Source organism: Equus asinus, chromosome 4 (assembly GCF_041296235.1).
Source record: "Equus asinus isolate D_3611 breed Donkey chromosome 4, EquAss-T2T_v2, whole genome shotgun sequence".
Lineage (NCBI taxonomy): Eukaryota > Metazoa > Chordata > Mammalia > Perissodactyla > Equidae > Equus > Equus asinus.
In genome coordinates, this window is record NC_091793.1 from 137,099,325 (window position 1) to 137,117,968 (window position 18,644).

Sequence of the window (18,644 nt, forward strand, 5' to 3'; positions counted from 1 at the left end):
CCCCCTCAGCCCACATCGATGGCTGCTTCCTTAGGTTCCACTAATTCCTACTGTCTGGCCCTCTCACCAGGCACTTCCTCACTTCCCTTATCTCTTATACTCTTTTTCTTCTTTCTTCTCCAAGATTTAAAATTCCTCTGGGCAGACCACCCCCCCCATGTACTTGAGTATACCCCAGAATACACGGTAGATCCTCCCAGAGCATTGGCCATAAATACTGATTGAAACTGAGTAGCAAAGAATTTAATTGTTCCGCAATAGCCATTTTTCCATTATTCCTTTTGATACTAGAATCCCCCATCCTGAAGTTTAGCGCAACACGTGGCTGCCTAGCTAGAAATATGCCTCCAGCCCCCCTTGCAGCCAGGTGAGGCCATGTAAGCAAGTTATGGCGAATGGAAAGTGAACGGAAGCAGGTGCGTGACTGCCAGGTCATGTCTTTAAGAGGACGCTGCTTGCCCTCCTCCTCTTTCCCCTTGGACTTGGTTGAGGTGGTGAAATGGCTTCGACCATGTGGAATAGGGCAACACTCTATGGGATGATGACGCGTGAGATAAAAGGAACCACAGGGCCTGGGTGACCTCACGAGCAGAGCCGGCCTGGTCTGCCGCCTACCTCTGAACTCACGTGACATGAAGTCAGTGTGCACCTTCTGGAGTCTCTTTCTTACAGCCACTTACCACGTTCCTTGGCCACCGTAATGCAGCTATAAGGTCTGCCAACCTAGTTCACGTTGCTTTGTGACAATCAAACCAGATCATAATCTTGTAAAGTATTAAGTAAAATTCTGATATAAAATGTCACTGGACATAAAAGAGAGGAGACCCCTTACACAGGCGTTTGACTCCTTTGACAACATGTGCTGAACACGGCCACCAGCAAGGGACAGGTGGGGATGCTAACGCTGAGAGCAAACGCTCTCAGGGACTGGGCCCCATCTGTCATCACGGCCGTCACCCCTATAATCCTGTGAAGTGAGTGTTTTCATTCACATATCACAGGTGAGGACATTCAGACACGAGGAGGTTACCTCCCACGCAGCCATCACCCCCAGTGGGCGGCAGAGCGGGGACTGACGGCCAGGCCTGCCTGCCCCGGCCTGTGCCCGCCTCACCCACCGCCCGAGGCTCCCCTCCGGCCCACGGCTGCGGCCCCCAGGGACTCACAGCCCGTGTGCAAACAGATTCACAGACAACGGACGGGGCCCAGGCCAGAGGGAACCCGCGGGGGAGAGGCCCCGGCCCAGGATCCAGGGGTCCGGGAAGGAGCCGTTCCTTCCAACCGCGGGGACCGGGAGGGGCTTTGCGGAGGAACCCCCACTTGCACTGACCTTTGAGAAATGAGTAGCAATGGATAAACAGAAAAGAGGGACAGACCCGAGCAGCTGAGGGGCCAGCACGAACAAAGGCAGAGCTGGGAAAGTGTCCCCGGGGGAGGGACGAGCAGCCGTGCGTGCGGACCGCGGGGGCGCTGCCTGGGGCGGAGGGGGAGGCCTGGGGCGCCGGGACCGAGCTGAAACGCTGCTTTCTGGGCAACAAGGAACCCCAGATGTTTGAGGGGGTGTCAGGCAACCCAGTGTGTGACAGCGTGAGGGAACAGGCGACAGAAAGGCCGAGCGCCAGTGGCGTCACGGAGGACGGCGGGCAGCGCGGATGCAGGAGGCGCGCGGAGCATCCCCGGCCGCCCGCTGGACATGGGTCTCCCGGCGCGGAGTCTGAGCAGCCGGGGACAAGCCTGTTGGTAGAGCCCTCTACACAATTGGCTACGTCTCATCTCCCATTTTCTACTCAAATTACCCTGTTTCTGTTTTCACCTTCAGTGAAGAGGATTATTTTGAGGGCGCGGTGTGTGCGTGCGTGTGTGTCTCGTATGTTGTACTTAAGATAAAACAACATTGAAAGCCCCGGAGCCCGCGCACCCCGAGGCGGCACACGCAGGGCCACAGCCCTCCCCCGCGTGGCGCTGAGCTCCAGCCGCCTCCCTTGTTTTAAGTCAAATCCCACCAGCATACTAAAAACGGGTTCCAGCGTCGTGCGCCTCTCGGCTTGTCAGGAAGGCAATGTGGCTGTTCTCTGGCTTCTGTTCTGTCCGGGAAGCGGTTGAGCTTCCTGGCAGACAACTTGTGGTAGATAAGGGTGCAAGGAAAACCTGGTGGCCACTTTTTGGGAGTAAGGCAGAGGGCCGGCGGCGAGCAGTGATGGCACGTGTTTCTGTAAGCCTCCTGTGCTCTCTCCCCCGACACACACTGAGGTTTCTCTTTCATGATGGTTTTAGCCTATTTTCTCCTTCTTACCGCCGACCACTCAATTCTTTGAGGGAAAATTAACATTCATTATGCAATTTATCTCTCTCCTTTTAATCCGGAGTGTCTGTCTCCAAGGTCCCCACTCAATAATTAATGTTTGTTCTCATTTCCCTTTCTCCAGAGCATCTCTTCTTGAACTGTAGGGTCAACAATTAGCGCTAATTATGGCTTTCTCTCTCTCCAGCATTGGCTCCCAGAGTCCCAAGCTGCCCGGCTGGGCCTGAGTTGTGAGTGTGTGTGTGGCTGCAAGCGTGCTCCCCAGGTGGGCAAGACCAAGGAGCAGGTCTTCCAGGGCCCACCGCAGTTCAGCAAATCAATAAAACCAAACATTCTTTTCTGACAACCTCTCTAGTGTATTTATCATCAGCAGTGAGACAACGAAGCATACATGCATCTATCCATCAATGGATTTGAAATGAGTCGGGGGGTAGTGAGATGGAAGATCTCAAAATCCTTTCCAGTTTGAATTTTCTGATTCCCCCTGCCTTTTTCTTCCCTCTTGCTATCTCCTTGATATCTCACACACCTCTCTCTCACACACACACACACACCAAATTTCCCATTAAAAATCGTCTTCCATTTTGGATCCACTCAACTGACCTCTTTGCTGTCTATTACCTCTCCCTTAACTGTCTTTCTCTGGCCTGTCATCCTAATTCTCTTTGGCTGTTAAAATAGCATTATTTTGACTGACAAGGACAGCTAGGGGAATCGTTCCCACACAAGGTGACTGTAAGAGATGGCAAAAAACTTCATCGGGGCTGCACACAAGCCTGTCTGTCTTTTTGGCTGGAATCTGACATGCTCGAATCCCTCCCACCTCTCCTGGTCCACGCCTCATATGGGTGCCACAGCCAGAAGGTGGAGCTCCTCACGCTGCCCGTCATCCCCCACTGCACACGCAGGGCCCCAGGCCTGTCTGCAGTCCAGACCCGGGCATCTCCTCACAGCAGCTTCAGCCATCAACTGTCTCCTGCTTGTGCTCCATCAAAAGTTCGCAGAATTTTAGCATCATGGTCCTTAAACATCTTGAATAAAACTATTATTTTCTTCAAGACTTTTTAGATCCTAGATCAACCTTCTCTCCAGGATGGCATCTACGGGGTTTCAGAACCATCCAATTCATTATGAGGCTTAAGCATCAAGGCCTCTACTGTGTTTTCCGCTGTCATGGGGTAAGGAAAATAGCTTTTTTCAAGACTTTCTCACACTCAAAGGTAAAACCCTTATTGTTTTTCAGCCTGTGAATCTGTCAGTTCAAATACTGGCCAAGAAAAGGAGAGGTCTAGAATTCAATGTCCCCTAAAAGGTAAGCTTTTCCTCTGAAAAGTCACCTCTACTTCTCCTCTATGTCATTTGACTCATGTACTTATTATTTCATACCTAGACCTCCAGAAATACACCATTTCTCCCCAGATATAGCAATAAGTAGGAAAGAGGGTCCTTTTGGACAGCCTGAGGATTGGGGCATCCTTGGCTGACCGCAGCCAGTTCCCCGTCTCCGGAGCTTCCTCTTATCTTTCCTCTGCCCCATGGAGAGAGAAGCGAGAACCAGGAGTGTGGGCTGGCGGGTAGCTCATCCTCCACCCACTGCTACTGCTGCTTCCACTTCAGACCAGGGGAAAGGATGATTATGTGGAGGCGCTCTCTCTCTTAAAAACAGTCTTCGATGAATAGGGAACATGTGTGGTCTTCCTCACTGCTTCTTTTGGGGCAGGCAGCAATGAATCCTGCATAAGGGACCTGCTGTAGTAACAGAAAGCAATGCCACGGATCGAGGGCTGGAGCCAGAGCTGGGTGGAGGAAATTGTTTTTGCCAGAGACTGTAAGACTAGAAGGAGGAGAGGCACAGTCATGTGCTGGCCCTTCTCAAAGTCTGTAGGTGGAGGAAGACTTGGAGCCTGGCATTCTTGTCCTTGGATGGACATCCTGACCATGCGGGAAGAGTTGCAGTGTCAGTTCTGTTCCTTCTCACTTGTCAGTCAGAACTGGGCCAGAGCAGCTCTTAATAGGAGCCCTCCAGTGAAGGATGCTGATGGATATGATGAGGACAATGATGATGATGATGGTGATGAAGATGATGGCTACCATTTTTATCTATCATTGATATGCCAAACATCATGCTGAGTGCTTTATATTCATTATTTCACTTCATTCTCACAGCAGCGATGTGAAGTAAGTTCTAGTATTATCCTCATTTTTCACCTAGGAGAATGTGGCTCAGAGAGGTTGACTGATTTGCCCAAGGTCACACAGCTAAGTGGTGAAGCTGGGCTTTGACCCCTAGGAAGCTGCGTTTTTACCGCTATGCATGGTTAGTGGTGATGTCAGTCTAGATAGGCGCGTTTCCATCTGACGATGTGTGAGAGTTTAGGAAGGTTCTGTTCATGACCCATACTAATAAATGGCTTCTGTTGCATAGCCTTTTCTCCCTCCAATTCCCCTTACCCAGCATCAGATACTCTTTTGTGGGTAAGACTGAAAATGATTTACAACTTTTAGAGACATGGGGAGAAGGGGAGAAGCTGAGAAAAAGTAGGAACAGTTTGGGAGAACCAAACTCTTGAGAAAGATTTTCAAGCAAGATAGGCCTGTTTAGAGGGTAGCTTTCCAGACCAAAAATATTCTTCCTAATGTGGCCCAAAATGTTACAGTTTCACTTCATTCTACTATTAAAATCTCACTAGTAGTAGATTCACTTTGAATTCAGAAGAATTCTCTCAGAAGGCTGATACTTCTGTGCAGATAATAGTCACCCGCATGTTAGTAAAAATTTACTTAATCACATGGCTGTCCTCTTGCAACTCACCTGAGAACAGCTGCTCTGAGGGACTGAAAATTCTGATGGGGTGGAAACAGAGGTGGGTAATTCCGGGCTAAGTAGAGTTTCAAAGATTGAAACAAGCCTGACTGGTGGCGTGCCCTGGAGGGCGTGGATGAACAGAGGATATTAGCTATATGGGGAGGAGGCACAAGAAGGAGAAAAGCACAGACAGGGAGATGTTAGAGTACCAGAGACAGACGGGGACCATTTCAGAATTGCCCCCCGGCGAGCTCTATGGCCAGGAAAGAGAAGGAAAACTTCTATTCCTTCTCATCTCTCCTGCTAGTAACTGAAAGACCCAAGGCTAATGCAAATCTCTGTGTTATTTCCCAGCTTTGAACGTACTGTTCCCTCTGCCTGAAGCGTAATTCCTCATCTCCTGTTCCCTGACATTTTTTTAATTGTGATAAAACACACACAACATAAAATTTGCCCTCTTAACCATTTTTAAGTGTACAGTTCAGTAGATTTACATTGTGACGCCACCAGTCTCCAGAACTCTTTTCATCTTGCAAAACTATGACTCTATAGCAATTAAATAACAACTCCCCCTCCCAGTGGGCCTGCCCGTATAAGCACAGAGTATCTCTTTCAGGGCTTAGAATATAGGAAGCTGATTTGTTCCCTTGATTTGCTCAATGATCTTAACAAAACATTCTTACATCTCTTTGTGCTCAACATTCCCCATTTGTTTTTAAGAAAATGGATATAACACTACTCGGAAAGTATCTGATACTCCCTGGAATTGAGTTCAAAGAGCGATTTAAAACGTCTATTCATTGCAGTCACCTATAGAGCTTCCACAGCTTTTTGTTTTCTTTTGGGTCATTTGGTTTTAATGAATATTTTCAGGAAAAAATGAGAGGATTCTAAAAAATTATATAAATGCTGGACTTTGGGTATTTGTGGACTTGAAGTTCAGTTTCATCTATTTACAAATGACTTCTGAAGTCAGGGACACATACACGTGGTCATTTTATAGAGGCGCGACGTCAAATCATAGACATCACAAGGCCAGAAGACAGCAAACCATCACTAAGCTGGTGGGGGCACCTAGCCCACCGCCGAGCGCCCACATCTCAGTGTCGTGGTCTATATTTATTGTAACATCTGCAATAGCTCTTGCGAAGTTGTTTTTTAAAAAGAACAACATTGATTTTTTTTTATATATATAAATATTTTTTAATGGCCCTAAAAAGAAAGCCAACTGCTAGGGCTGGTGATGGAAGTAAGAGAAAGTGAAGTGGTCTAACAATTTGATGATTCTCTGCCAAAAAAAATAGTTTTATAAATCACTCTACTCCTTTATTTATAGACTCATTAAGAGTCTGAAGAACTCTCCCTCTTTCTTTGTTTCTACTTTGGTTTTATTGGGGATATGATATACACTAGGGGTACCCACAAATCTAAGGATTCTGGGAATTCTCAGGACGCATCCCTCCCAGTAGCCAGCATCTGCCGTTCACTTAGTGTATGTATACACACACGAGGACTCAGGGCCTTGCTCAGGCAGGGAAGTAGTGTTCAACACAATGCAATTTAAGGCTGGTATGAATTTTAAGATGTCAGTATGTGTATCAGGTATGTTTCTCAACCTATAACAAAGTTTAGAATATTAATTTTTCTTCTGTCAGAGTGATCGAAAAATTATAACTTTCATTAACTAGTAATCCATAAATACTCTTTTCTTTTTCATCACCCTTCAGACATTTGGCCTAGCTTCTCATCAAAAAGACCATAAAGAAGCATGAGGCTTTTCCTAAGGACTTTTTTTCCTCCTAGTTTCTCTCTTGCTTCTTTCACACATCTCCCTGTGGTCTAGGAATTTTCATCTGCTGTTGTCTTAGTTCTCTATAATTCCTCATGTGGAAATTAAAGAAGACAACAGCATCAGAACATGTCCAATAGAAAGAATTAGTGAATCTGTTTTACAAAGCACATAAAGATTGCTCATTCACTCATTCATTCAATAAAAACTAATTGACTATCTACTAATGCCAAATACTGTTAGGCACAAGAATACAGTTGAGAGATAAAGTCCATGCCTTGAAGTGGTCTCCAGTCGTGGAGTGCGCTGAGAGCCACGGAGGAGCACAGGCTAATGCGGCCTGGAGGGTAGGAAGGCTTTTGGAAAGAGAGGACCCTTAAACTGAATTTCTAAGGATATATGTAGGAACTAGCCACGTGGAGAAGAGGAAAGGGTGCTCCAGAGAGAGAGACCATATGAGGGTCAGAGAACATGTCGACATGGGAGAAATGTAAGCAGCTTGTAATGACTGGCGCCCAGGGCACACGGAGGGGAGGGAGTGGTGAGAAACGCTGCTGGTGGTGTAGACAGGAGTGAGACCATGAAGGGCCATGGGTAGCAACTAAGGAATTTATCCCAAAGGCTGTGAGATCCTGTTTATGCAGGAATTGATATAACCAGATCTTTGTTTTAGAGAAATGACTCTCCCAGCCATGTAGACAATGGATTGAAGCGGGTAAGACTAGAGGCTGGGAGACCAGATGTCTATACTTGTTTGCGAGCAAGTAACCAAGGACAATATTTCCTGTAGGATTAAGACCACCACACGAATTGAATGGGTTGGCTGCTTTGTACGTAGCTCCACCTTCAGCCTCTTTTTTGAATGCCCTCCTTCCACCACAGGTGTCCGTATTAATCCTATAATGTATCTCGATTGGAGGCTTTCTCACGTAGTGGATATTTTGTTGCTACACAACTTGAATTTAAATTTCATCATCTGGTTGTCTCCCATTTTGGGCTTGGTAAACTGCCATGTACCTTTGGACCTCTCCATAAGAAATAATTTATGAGCTTTTGAGAGAAGTTGGTGTTCCCAAAACTAAAGCCAGACCCTTGAGACTGTGCTAACCTTGGTCGAAGAAGATATAAGCAAGGGAAAGAACTGCTATTCCAAACTGGAAGAAAAACATTGCCCTTGCATTTAGTAGGCATTTCCATATTTAAATTCAGACTGACTCGTATCTTCTCGATCCGCCTACTTGCCTCCTTTAATAGAGCTCCCTGGGGTGTGTCTTGAGCCTGGAGACTTTCTCAGGTTTGAGCAGCTGTTAGACATGCCCATTTCACCCTCCTCCTCCTCTTCCAGGAAGATTTAAAGGGAAAATGTATAGCATAAACAAGGTCTTAAGTCTTGTCTTGAGAATTTGATACTGGCAACACCAAGAGGCCATCTTGGGTCTTGGTCTCCTGCATTAAACAAGCAGACTTGAGATTTATTATAACACATCAAACACTCTATAGATCATAAGCATCTTGAGCCATATCACATAAAATAAAGTATTTTTAGAAATCATTCTTAAGGAAAGGTCAGCAGGGCTATGTAAAGGGACCAGAATTATCCTTCCTTTTATGGTTTAGTTTATACTGGGAAAAAATTTTTTTTTTTTGCTAATCTGGAGTTTGCCATTGCATTTTCCATTTTTGACCAAAAATACAAAACCATGAAGGCGCAAAGGCTGACTTTCAGGCCTCCTCCCATTGGTTTCCGCCAGGGCCAGTGAGTCCACGTGCAAAGGCAAAGACGCCTTCTGAGATCTGTCTGGCACTGGGCACATCCCCAGTGGAGTTCCGTCTCTGTTCTGACGCCAGATGGGGCCCAGCAGAGCATCGCATGCTAAGGAAAATAAGAATTCTGAAACAATGACAATAAATATGACTATGATTCATTTTTACTTAAAACAATCAACAACTTGGGAATTAATCATCAACATAGGTTTAAACAGAAGGAAACTTTGAGGTCCCAGATGCCATGCTAGAATCAGATGCTCTTTCCTGCTTTTCAAGTTTTGAGTGTTTGGTGAAGGATCCCATGCTTTGAAGAAGGCAGAGGAGGTTTGGGACAAGACCCCGTCCAGGGAGGGTCATCTGTGAAGCTGCCTGGTTATCTGGTAGGAAGGCTATCTCCTCGCTAAAAGCCTGTGCTTAGATTAATGCTAGCGTTTGAAAATCTGCTCGGGCCTGATGGTGGGCAGCCAGGGAAGGAATGTGTTTTCTGTTTATCTCTTTAGTGGCAGAAATGTTCATTATAGAAAGACTCTGAGCTCCTGGGTTCAGGCGGGCCGGGAAGTGCTGTCTGTAGCCTGTGAGTGTACACAACAGCTCCAGAGCGGTGAAAAAGAACCGGCCCATGTTCACAGCCAGTTGCCTGCGTTGGTCGAGGGCTTAATCAGTTTCTCCAGCTTGATAACAGGGGTAGAGCCTGCCGCACTGTTTGGAGAGGACGTTTGACCACCCCCATTGCTTTATCTCCCAGGAATGCAGCTCGAGTCGTGTCTCCTCCTTGACAGCTCGGACCTCAGTAAACTACCAGGGTCTTGACCCAAGAGATGGAGAAGTCCTAAGCGATTTTTCAGTCTCCTATCTAAAAATGTGTTTACATTTCTTGAACTCTGGCTGACTGATTCATTCTCTTGGTGTTGCAAGAACTTTCCTTATGCCTTAGAAATTTATAAGTTTAATTTCTAAGAGACCCAGGGTTCCTTCCAAGCCACAGTGAAGTGAACCTCATCGCAACGCAATTCTGCTGGGCCGGGTTTGTCCAGAGGATGGATCGTGGCCAAGCAGCTGCGATGTGGCAAGCTCAAGTGGGGCTAACAGGAGGCCGTGGGACGTGGAGGGAGGAGGACAAGATGCTGAGTCGGGAGATCTGGGTTCGGGTTCTGTTTTGCGCTATTTCAAGGTATGGCCTTGAGCCAATCACACAAAACCATTCTGTGAGCCTCAGTTTCCCCAGCTGTTGTAAATAAGAAATGTTTTAAATCTGGGCCATTTTCAAATAAGACAGGACAGCTGAGAAACAACAGAAAAGGAAAGGTCAGCCCACAAGGAATGAGGAGAGGCTTTGGGTCAGAGAGACAAAGATGCAGAGCCACATATGGCCATAGACTCCTAAAAGGGCCACTTATGAGCAGCAAGTACTGTGGAAAGAAATTTTTGTTGCACACTGGTCCCACACGAGAGACTGACATCCTTGTCAGAGGGGCCATGTGCTTAGCTAAATCTGTTCCTCAAATAAACATTCCTTTATAAACATTAAATTTACTTTCTTAGGGGAAACAAAGAAAGACAAAATACATCTATCCTTTTGCAGCTTGGGGTTTTCAAGTCGGGCAGTCTTGGGCTCGAATCGTTCCTCAAAATCTCCCTGGTCGTACACCCTTGGGCGGGTCACTTCGCGGTGTGCACCTTGGCTTGCAACTTGTTACAGCGGTGGTAACATAGCAGCGGAGAGGAGTCACGGATCACAGGCGGACCCCACTGGGGTCAGTGTGGCCCTGCTTCCTGGGGATCTGAATTCCCTTGGTCCCCTCCCACCAGCGCCACCGTGACCTTTGCCCTTGTTTGCATGGTGTCTTCACGTCTCCTGTTGCCCCCCTCACCGCCCCCACTACGAGGAAAAAGGGAAGTCTCTGATCTCTACCTGGAAGGTTGCAGAAGCATTTTCCTACTTCAGTAAAGTACAATCATGCAAAATTTATATTCAACAGCATCAGCAGATTTTTTTCCATCAATATTTCCTTTTTAATTTCAGCTTTATCTGAATTTTGGTAGCACAAAGAATTTACTTTTGTTCTTTTCAAGAGAAACCAAAACAAAAAAATTAAAACTTGCATATCAGCTTTTAACACTATGTTTAACATGGAGTTTAGACTGTGCCTATAGAGGCTGTGGGTATTATTTGGTGAGTAAATATGGATGCCATGGTGTGGGGGGGGGGATGTTTATAATCTTACACATGTGAACTAGCTGTATATGTATATGGTATATGTAAAAATTCATGAGACCCAGATCTGACAACCTTGATCCTTTTCTCTATGATTTTCACCATAGCAAACACTGAATCTGGAACCGATCTTCACACGAATCTTAATGAAACCTCACCATTGACCCAAAAGCCAGAGAAGCAGGTACGGTATTGGCTCTGAATGAGTGTGAGACTGGGAGTTAGGACATTTGGGTTCTTGTCCCAGCTTGCTGTGTGGCCCTGGGTGAGATTCTTCACCTCTCTGGGCCTCATTTGCCTCATCAATAAAATGAGACAAGTGGACTATAAAATCACAGGGGTTCCTTAACTCATAGACTTGGAATGTCTTAACTCAACTTGGACTGTTTTGTCTGGCTCTTCCTGTGTGTGAATAAGCTGAATAGGCCTTTCCCTGCCTTCTGCGAAGTCAAAAAGGGGAAACGCAGGGAGGTGTCCACCATCGAGGCAGACTTCGTGCCAATGGGCACATTTTTCCACCCCAATTCTCATTCCTAATGGGGAGAAAAAATAGCAATCAAGAAAAAAATGAAAGGATACCACGAAGAAAGGAGAGAAAGCTTCATCTGGCTGGATTAGGAGTATCTGTTCGTGGTTTGAGGACATGTGTTCACAAATGTTTATAGGTTGGCTGCTTCTTTGGAAGCTCTGAGGCTGCTTCTGTCTTCAGACTCTCTCTAGAGAGGCGACTGAGGGGCTGTCTAGAGCTGCACGCGGGGGGTCTCAGGGAGCCCGAGGCTCTGGGGTCTCTCCCGCTGGGCCGCAGCCGGGGGTCAGAGCGGGAGGGGGCCAGGAGCTCTGGTGCCCCTTATCTCACTTCCTGCCGCACCTGGCTGTCTCGTCTTCCCTTGAACTCGTTAAACCCGATAATAATAAAAGCCATTTCTTTCCCCCTGTGGGTCTGGGGTCCGCGGAAGCCCTGGCCCTCGCGTCGGAGCCCAGCCGGTCCGGCCGCGCCGGGCACAGCAGCAGAGCCCACCCTTCCCTCTCCGAGGAACCACAGCGCCCACCCGGCACTGCCGTTACGGCCCCCTGTGAAGACACCCCTAACGAGGGACCTAGACGCTTTTCTTTCTCAGGAGGGTCTGAGACTAAGGAAAATGCAATACGCTCTATTTTGATAATTCCATGGCTCCGAATGCCTTGCAAATGCCCCCCACGCTCTGAACACACGCCAAACCCACACAGCCCTGAACACGCCCCAAATCCACACAGCCCCGCGCCTGTGCCTCAGACCGACCACCACCTGCAGCCTGTGGCTCAGGCGCGTCAGGTTGAGGCCCAGACTGGAGATGAGCCTGGCAGTCAGCAGGAGGACACCGGACCCGGGGTCTTAAACCCTGATCCCCGTTCCCGGAGGGGCGGCAGACCCTCCCGCCGGAACCCCGTGTGCCCGCCTTTGTGAACGGAGGGGGCTCCCACCGCAACCCGTGGTTCGTTCAAGCCACAGGAGCTTTATTTCCTATAAGGAGCCCCCAAAAGGAAAGCCATTTGAGGAAAAGTCTAGGGAGCCCCGCCAGCCCCCAAACACAGAGAACAGGGGATAGGGAGGGGAGGGTCTGCCTTGCCCCCCACCCCCAGCCTGGTACTTCTTGAGGCTAAAGGCCCTTTATTAGATTAATCACTGACTTCAATTGTAACTACTTCCTCAACCTACTGCATGTAAATGACTAATTTCATGTTTACTATAAAGCATCTGGAAAGGATTTAGAAACAAATTTCTGCCCAGCAGATTTCAGTTACGACCCTGATGGGCCGCTGGCGAACCCCGGGGATTCCCTCCACGGTCGCCTCGCCCCTCTGAGCGGGCTAGGATGTCACACAACTCCATCTTTATCAGCATTAGCAGTTCTGCTCCTCGCTCCTTCCCATTAATCCCCGCTGACTCCCCACTCCCTCCGCTCATTGGGGTCTGACCATATTGGGAGTTCAGTCGCACAAAATACTTTTACTTTTTTATCACTGTGCTAGCTGCGAGGGAAAAAAGACCCAAAGGTGGAATCTTTTGACATCACCGTGGTTTAACGAGAAATCACAGACCTAGATTTGGGAAGTTTCTGATGGGTGGGTGAGAGAGAAAGCCGCAGGAGCTTTGCAGCCGAGACACGGTTCGCGGGTTCGCGGGTTCGCGGCTCCGGGGCCGCCCCGGGCGCCCCCTCCCTGTCGGCCCCAGCACCGCCGCCGTGCGTGTCCGAGGGAGGCCCCGGTCCGCGCGGATGGTTGGGGCTCCCGCCCCCAGCACACAGGACTAGCTCCGGGGACACCCCTTCCACACCCAGCCGAGGATCAGGGCCTCGGCGGTGAACCCATAAACAGAAATGAGAGGAGCAATTGACATCAGCGGCTTCCTAGCAGCTGGAGAGGGGTTAGGTGGGGAAAGAGGGGGAAGAAAGCTACAAGGGGAAATGTAGAGATGAAAAGAGCAGTGAAAAAAGAGAAAGGAGACAAGCAGACATGTTTCAACTCCGAGCTCCCATTTCCTCTGTCAAATGAACTGCCTCCCCACTGTGAACAGAATCAAGTATTTATGAAGGCATTTTTTGCATATTAATAGCGGCATATGGAGCATTGCCAGTTCTGAAGTCCTAAAGGTATCGTGCCCTTTTTTTAATGCAGGTCCTTCAAACTCCTGGCAGAATGGAGTATTCTCCTTCACGTTTATTTTCCTCTCTGCCTGTGGCTCCTCCTAAGGCCTTTCATTTGATTACGGGAAATTAGATCCTGGGGTACTGTCAGGGACGAATACTGCTCTCACCTCGGTGGCCCACGTCAATAGCCAGAAGGTTCTCCTCTTCACCGAGGCCTCTCTGTGCAGAGGCCGCAGGTGGAGTCAGGTGACCAGCATCTAAAAGGAGTAGTAATATTGTAACTGAAAATTCTAGCAGGAAACGTTAACATATCTATGCTGTGGAGGGAGAAAGTAAAACTTTATAATAATTGCATCAACTACAACAGCATTACTATCTATACTCGGTCAAGATCACATTCGATTTTAAAAGAAAAATATTGAGAACCAGTTAGAAAAATAAGCAAAAGACATAAACAATTCATATCCAAAATAATAGTAATAGAAAACGAGTATGGAAAAATATTCATCCTGAGTAGCAATTTAAATGCAAATTGAGGCAAACTGGTGGTCCCATTTTATATCTGACAGGTGTGCCTCCTCTCACTTTTTTTAATGGCAACACCTAGTACTGCCGAGGTTTTGGTAAAACACACTCTTGGTGGTTTGTAATCTGGTTCAACCCACTTGTAAAGACAAATGGCAATTTGACTCGTGAAACGTGAACAAATATTCAGACCCATTGATTCAGTATTTCTGACTTCCTGGAATTTATCCTAAGAAAATAATTCAGCAGAAAAAAGTGAGTGGAGATGTCCATTGCAGCATTTTCTATAATAGAGAAAAATTGGAAACAGCCTAATAGTCCGACCTCAGAGAAATGATTGTGACACGTCCCTCTCGGTGAGGGGTTAATTCAGGCATTAAAAGATGATGCTTCTTCAGACTGGAAACTGGTGGGATGCTAATGGCTGAATGCAGGGTTGTCACCCTCAGCAGCACCGACATTCGACATTCGGGGCCGGCTAGTCTCGGTTGTGGGGCGGGAGGCTGTGGAGCAGCTTCCCTGGCCTCTACCCCCAGTTGCCAGGAGCACAACCGCCCCCTAGTTGTGACAATCGAAAATGTCTCCAGACATTGCCACGTATCCCCTGGAGGGTGAAATCCCTTTCAGCTGAGAACCACCAATTTAATTTTAAAAGTGGAAATCAAAGTGGTGTCAACTATGACTACAACTATGTGAAAAAATAAGGAAAAGAGTTGCAAATAATGCATGTAAAAAAGTGCAGTCATGTTAACTTGAAATTAGGGTGTGTTGGATTGAGTTTTTTGTTTTTATTGTCTTCCTGATTTTTCATTGTTTTCCACTTTTTTCAAAATTCTCCCTGTAAGAAGGAAAAATGGATCATGAGGATACCTGGTTTTATTCAAGTCTGGCTTATAGCCATCTAGGGTCACAGCAAACAAGCATACAGCAAGCTAAACCAGGGTCAACACCGTAGTGCCATTATTTTGTAACTACTGTTAGTTGAAATTATTTAATATTAATTAGGTTTTTATTAGATCAATTTTTGGATAGGGCTATCAGAATTCTCTTTTTAAGGACCTCAACTCCTTTTCAGCATTTTATCCCTCTGATCCTAGACTTTGGGGGACAATGAATTCGCCTCTTTTTCTGAAAAGTCTGGATCTCAAAGTATGAAACTCTTGTCCATCAGACCCATCTAGGTAAGCTTGGGCCAGGAGGCGCCCGGCGCCCACTGGCTTATAGAGCTGTCAGGGCAGAGAGGTTGTCAGGAAGGAGGATCAAAGTACAAGCTCAGACTTCAATTAGATTTCCCAAGAATCGTTGTATCTGTGTAAAATAAGAGAGAAACCATCTTGCCGGTTTTCACATTGTCGGTTGGCTCCCTTTGTTAGGAAGAGCAAACATCCTTTCTCCCTTACTTTGTCCTGGGGTTTGTCTTGTTGCTTTGTGGGGATTAGAACTTCGGTAGGGTCCTAAAAATCCTGTAACACCGGAATTATGTCCCTTTTTCCTATTTCACAAAGCCACTTCTATTTCCACCTGCACTGTCTCTTGAGTTCAGATTTCATGAGTTTACAACAGTATAAATTCATAGTTGGTCTTACGTGTCCTAAATTTACCTCTTTTGGATTCACAGAGTGGCCTGTAACTCTAGCACACACAGATTTAGGTGGAATAAACCTGTGTTCACCCCATCTGCTTCCTTGGTGGTTTCACAGATGCTGCTCATAACTCCTTTCAGGATGAAAAAACACCTATAGACACACTAAGTTTTTGTAGAGGGCACAAGGTACCCTTTTGTTTCAGTGTCCTTCTGAGCCATGCCCTGCCTTCTGGTGAACTTTTTGGCTGTTATCTAAAACAACAAGCTACTAATCTTTAAAGACATTTTTTTTTTCTTATTCTGCTTTATTCACTTTTGTACCCCTTGTGTTTAGCACAGTTCCTGGCACGCGGTAGCTACTCAGAAAAATAATTGACAAATAAATCTGTTGTTTATCAAGGTCCACGTCCCGGGTGGACGTCCTCAATCCTCTATGCAGGATTTGGAGATTGTACTTGTGATATTTCCAGTGATAACGAACGATACAGAAGTTCAGATGACATCTCTCTTCCGACCTCCGGTACTTCCTGCTGTCGGTGGCTGCAATCTCGTATGTCACTCTCTGGAAAAGCTGTGGGTCCTGTGCAGAATGGAGATGTCACTAGCCATCCTTCTTGGAGATCTTTTGGAGGCTTATCAGGAAGATTGGACCAACAGGGATCCCAGGCGAATAGCCGTCTAGAGAAGCAGCTGCACCCGCCACCTTTGTTCCTTCTCTCTAAGGCAGGCACAGCGCTCCCCCAGGTCCAGGCTCGGTCCCGCTCCCTCCTCACTCCCCTCCCTCCTCCTCTCTGTCTGGTTTTGTAAACAGCTTTGGTTGTGGAACTTGATTCAAAGTCTTTTTGAAGATCTAAGCAAACTTCGTCTTCTGGTTCAACCTTCCCCACAGGATTACTTTGTCAGCCCCAAAACTCCATTGACAATTTAAGGATAATTTACTGAGGGGGTTTGTTTTTAATTACAAAATCGAGGTTTTCGTTTGTTGAATTTTCACTGCGACAACCATTGATTCCGGTAGGTCTGTATTTATTGGTCTGTTGGCTGCTGATTCCAGCCAGACGCATGATATGTGCCTAGTTAATTTCTTTTTCTTTTTTATTTTTATTATGGAAAATTTCAAACACATGCAAAAGTAGAGAGACTAGTATAATGAACCTCCATGGACCTATCATAAGCTTGGACAACTACCTCCCCATCACCTGGAGAGAGTCTTTTTAAATAGTGATATCAGCCAGCCGATGGTTTTGAGATTTTTTATGGGTGGGTTTAGGATATCTCCCTTGATCCTTACAACATCCTTATCAGATAGGTATTGTCCTCATTTTACAGATGAGGAAACAGATGTCAAGACAGACAGGGCTCCGTTCCACACGTGACCTGCACTTGCAAAGGGGCCAGCTGGTTAGGGAAGCCCACAAAGTTGCATTGAGATCCCAGCTTCTTCCATACTGGCTGTGTGGCTTCGGGCAGGTTATTTAACCTCTCTGAGGCTCAATGTCCTCATCTGTAAGAGATAATAATTTGTTTCCCTCGTGGGGTCATGACAAGGATTAGATGAAACAACATATGGAAAGGGATTAGCACAATGCTTGTCGCCAGGCAATCCCACTAAATTATCATAGTGATCATTGTTCTCTTCCTGAGAGCCTTTATAAAACAGAACTTGGGGCTGTATACAGTCTAAGGGTCCAGACATGGAAAAGGAGAAGCTTGAAAAGCAGAAACAACTCAAAGGACTATGAGCCAATCTACCTACCGTTCTCCCTCCCCCACCCTACTCGCCCCAACACCCAAACTCAGACACCACCAAGGGTCCGCCATGTGTCTGGAGTTGTGTTCCACTGCCTGCGATTCCACCAGTCAGAGATTCCTTTGGGTTTCTCACATCTCGTCCTGGATTTTTTTAATTGTTTTCCACCCTGGACCTAAGGGAGCACAGCGGAAGGCCTGGGGGAGGGGGAGGCAGGGAATGGTGGAGCCAGGAGCACTGTATCCAGCAGGCGCCAACCCACGCTGCTGCCCAGGGAGAGGTCAGAGGACAGGTGGGCCCAGTCGAGGGGACGGGGGCAGGGAAGGGGGGTGTCTTTCCTTCTCTTCTTCCAGCCCTCGGCTGGCCCAGTGTTGCCAGGCCTAGTTCAGCTCCTTGTCCAGCTAAATTACAGGTTAGACAGGCCGTTATGGACCCGCGTGGGAATCAAAGCACCGTGGGTAACATTTCTTTTTCTAGTGAAAATCAACTGATTTAAAATGGCCTTTTTCACAACAAAATCAGTTTGCAAGTTGAGACTCTCCATCTCTCGGCTGGTTGTCAGATTGGAAAAGTCACAACAGACCCAACATGACCGGGAAGTCACACAGTTCGGGTTAAAGTTTGGGGTTGGAAGGAGCGAGGGGCTCGTTCAGATTCCCACCCTGCAGCCCAGCACCTCCCATCTGCCCGTCTAAAGTCGGTGCATCATCTGTCAAACACAGGCGTGCCCCAGCCAAGACAGCCGGACGCCCCCTCACAGGAGAAGCTAGTTTCTACCTCCCCTGGGGCAGAAGAGATCACTATTTTGGCTTAAAACTTTTCTCTCCCAACTCCTGCTAAGCCAGATAAACAATGATTCTGTTGTGTCAACCAGAACACTTAATTAAACTGAGGGCAATATCAATTAGAACTCCAGGGGGAGATTCACACCCAGATAGTAGACGCCCTGAGTCAAAGTGCCTGGGTTTCGCTCAACTCCCTGAGGAGAGCAGTGAGGTGGGGAAACTGAGACACAGAAAGCTCAACGACGTGGAGAAAGTCCCTCGTAAGAGCCAAGACTGGAGATTGCAGCGTTTCTCTTCCTAGTCTAATGTTTGCTAGCTGCACACTCAGGAGGATGGAAAATGTCCTTCCAGACAGTTGAGGCATAAAAAAGTGGATGGAGACCAAAAATTCATGACAGGAGGGGAACAAGAAAGCTCTTCTCTGGCTTCTAACCAAACTATCTCCACAACGCCTCTTGTAGAGCCCTCCTAAAACTGTCCACTCAGCCCCAAA

At 47.2% G+C, this 18,644-nt stretch overlaps 1 protein-coding gene across 3 annotated transcripts in view; it reads left to right on the forward strand.

Moving 5' to 3' along the window:
* The window catches only part of KIAA2012 (KIAA2012 ortholog), a 105,566-nt gene that overhangs the window by 48,576 nt on the left and 38,346 nt on the right, over positions 1-18,644 (forward strand). For 2 of the 3 annotated variants that reach the window (XM_044768431.2, XM_070508410.1), the window contains 2 exons: positions 3,546-3,614; positions 10,987-11,063. In XM_044768431.2, coding sequence (XP_044624366.2) covers positions 3,546-3,614; positions 10,987-11,063 — 146 coding nt within the window. The remainder of the gene's footprint in view (positions 1-3,545; positions 3,615-10,986; positions 11,064-18,644) is intronic. The other variant, XM_070508409.1, reaches the window with a different exon arrangement.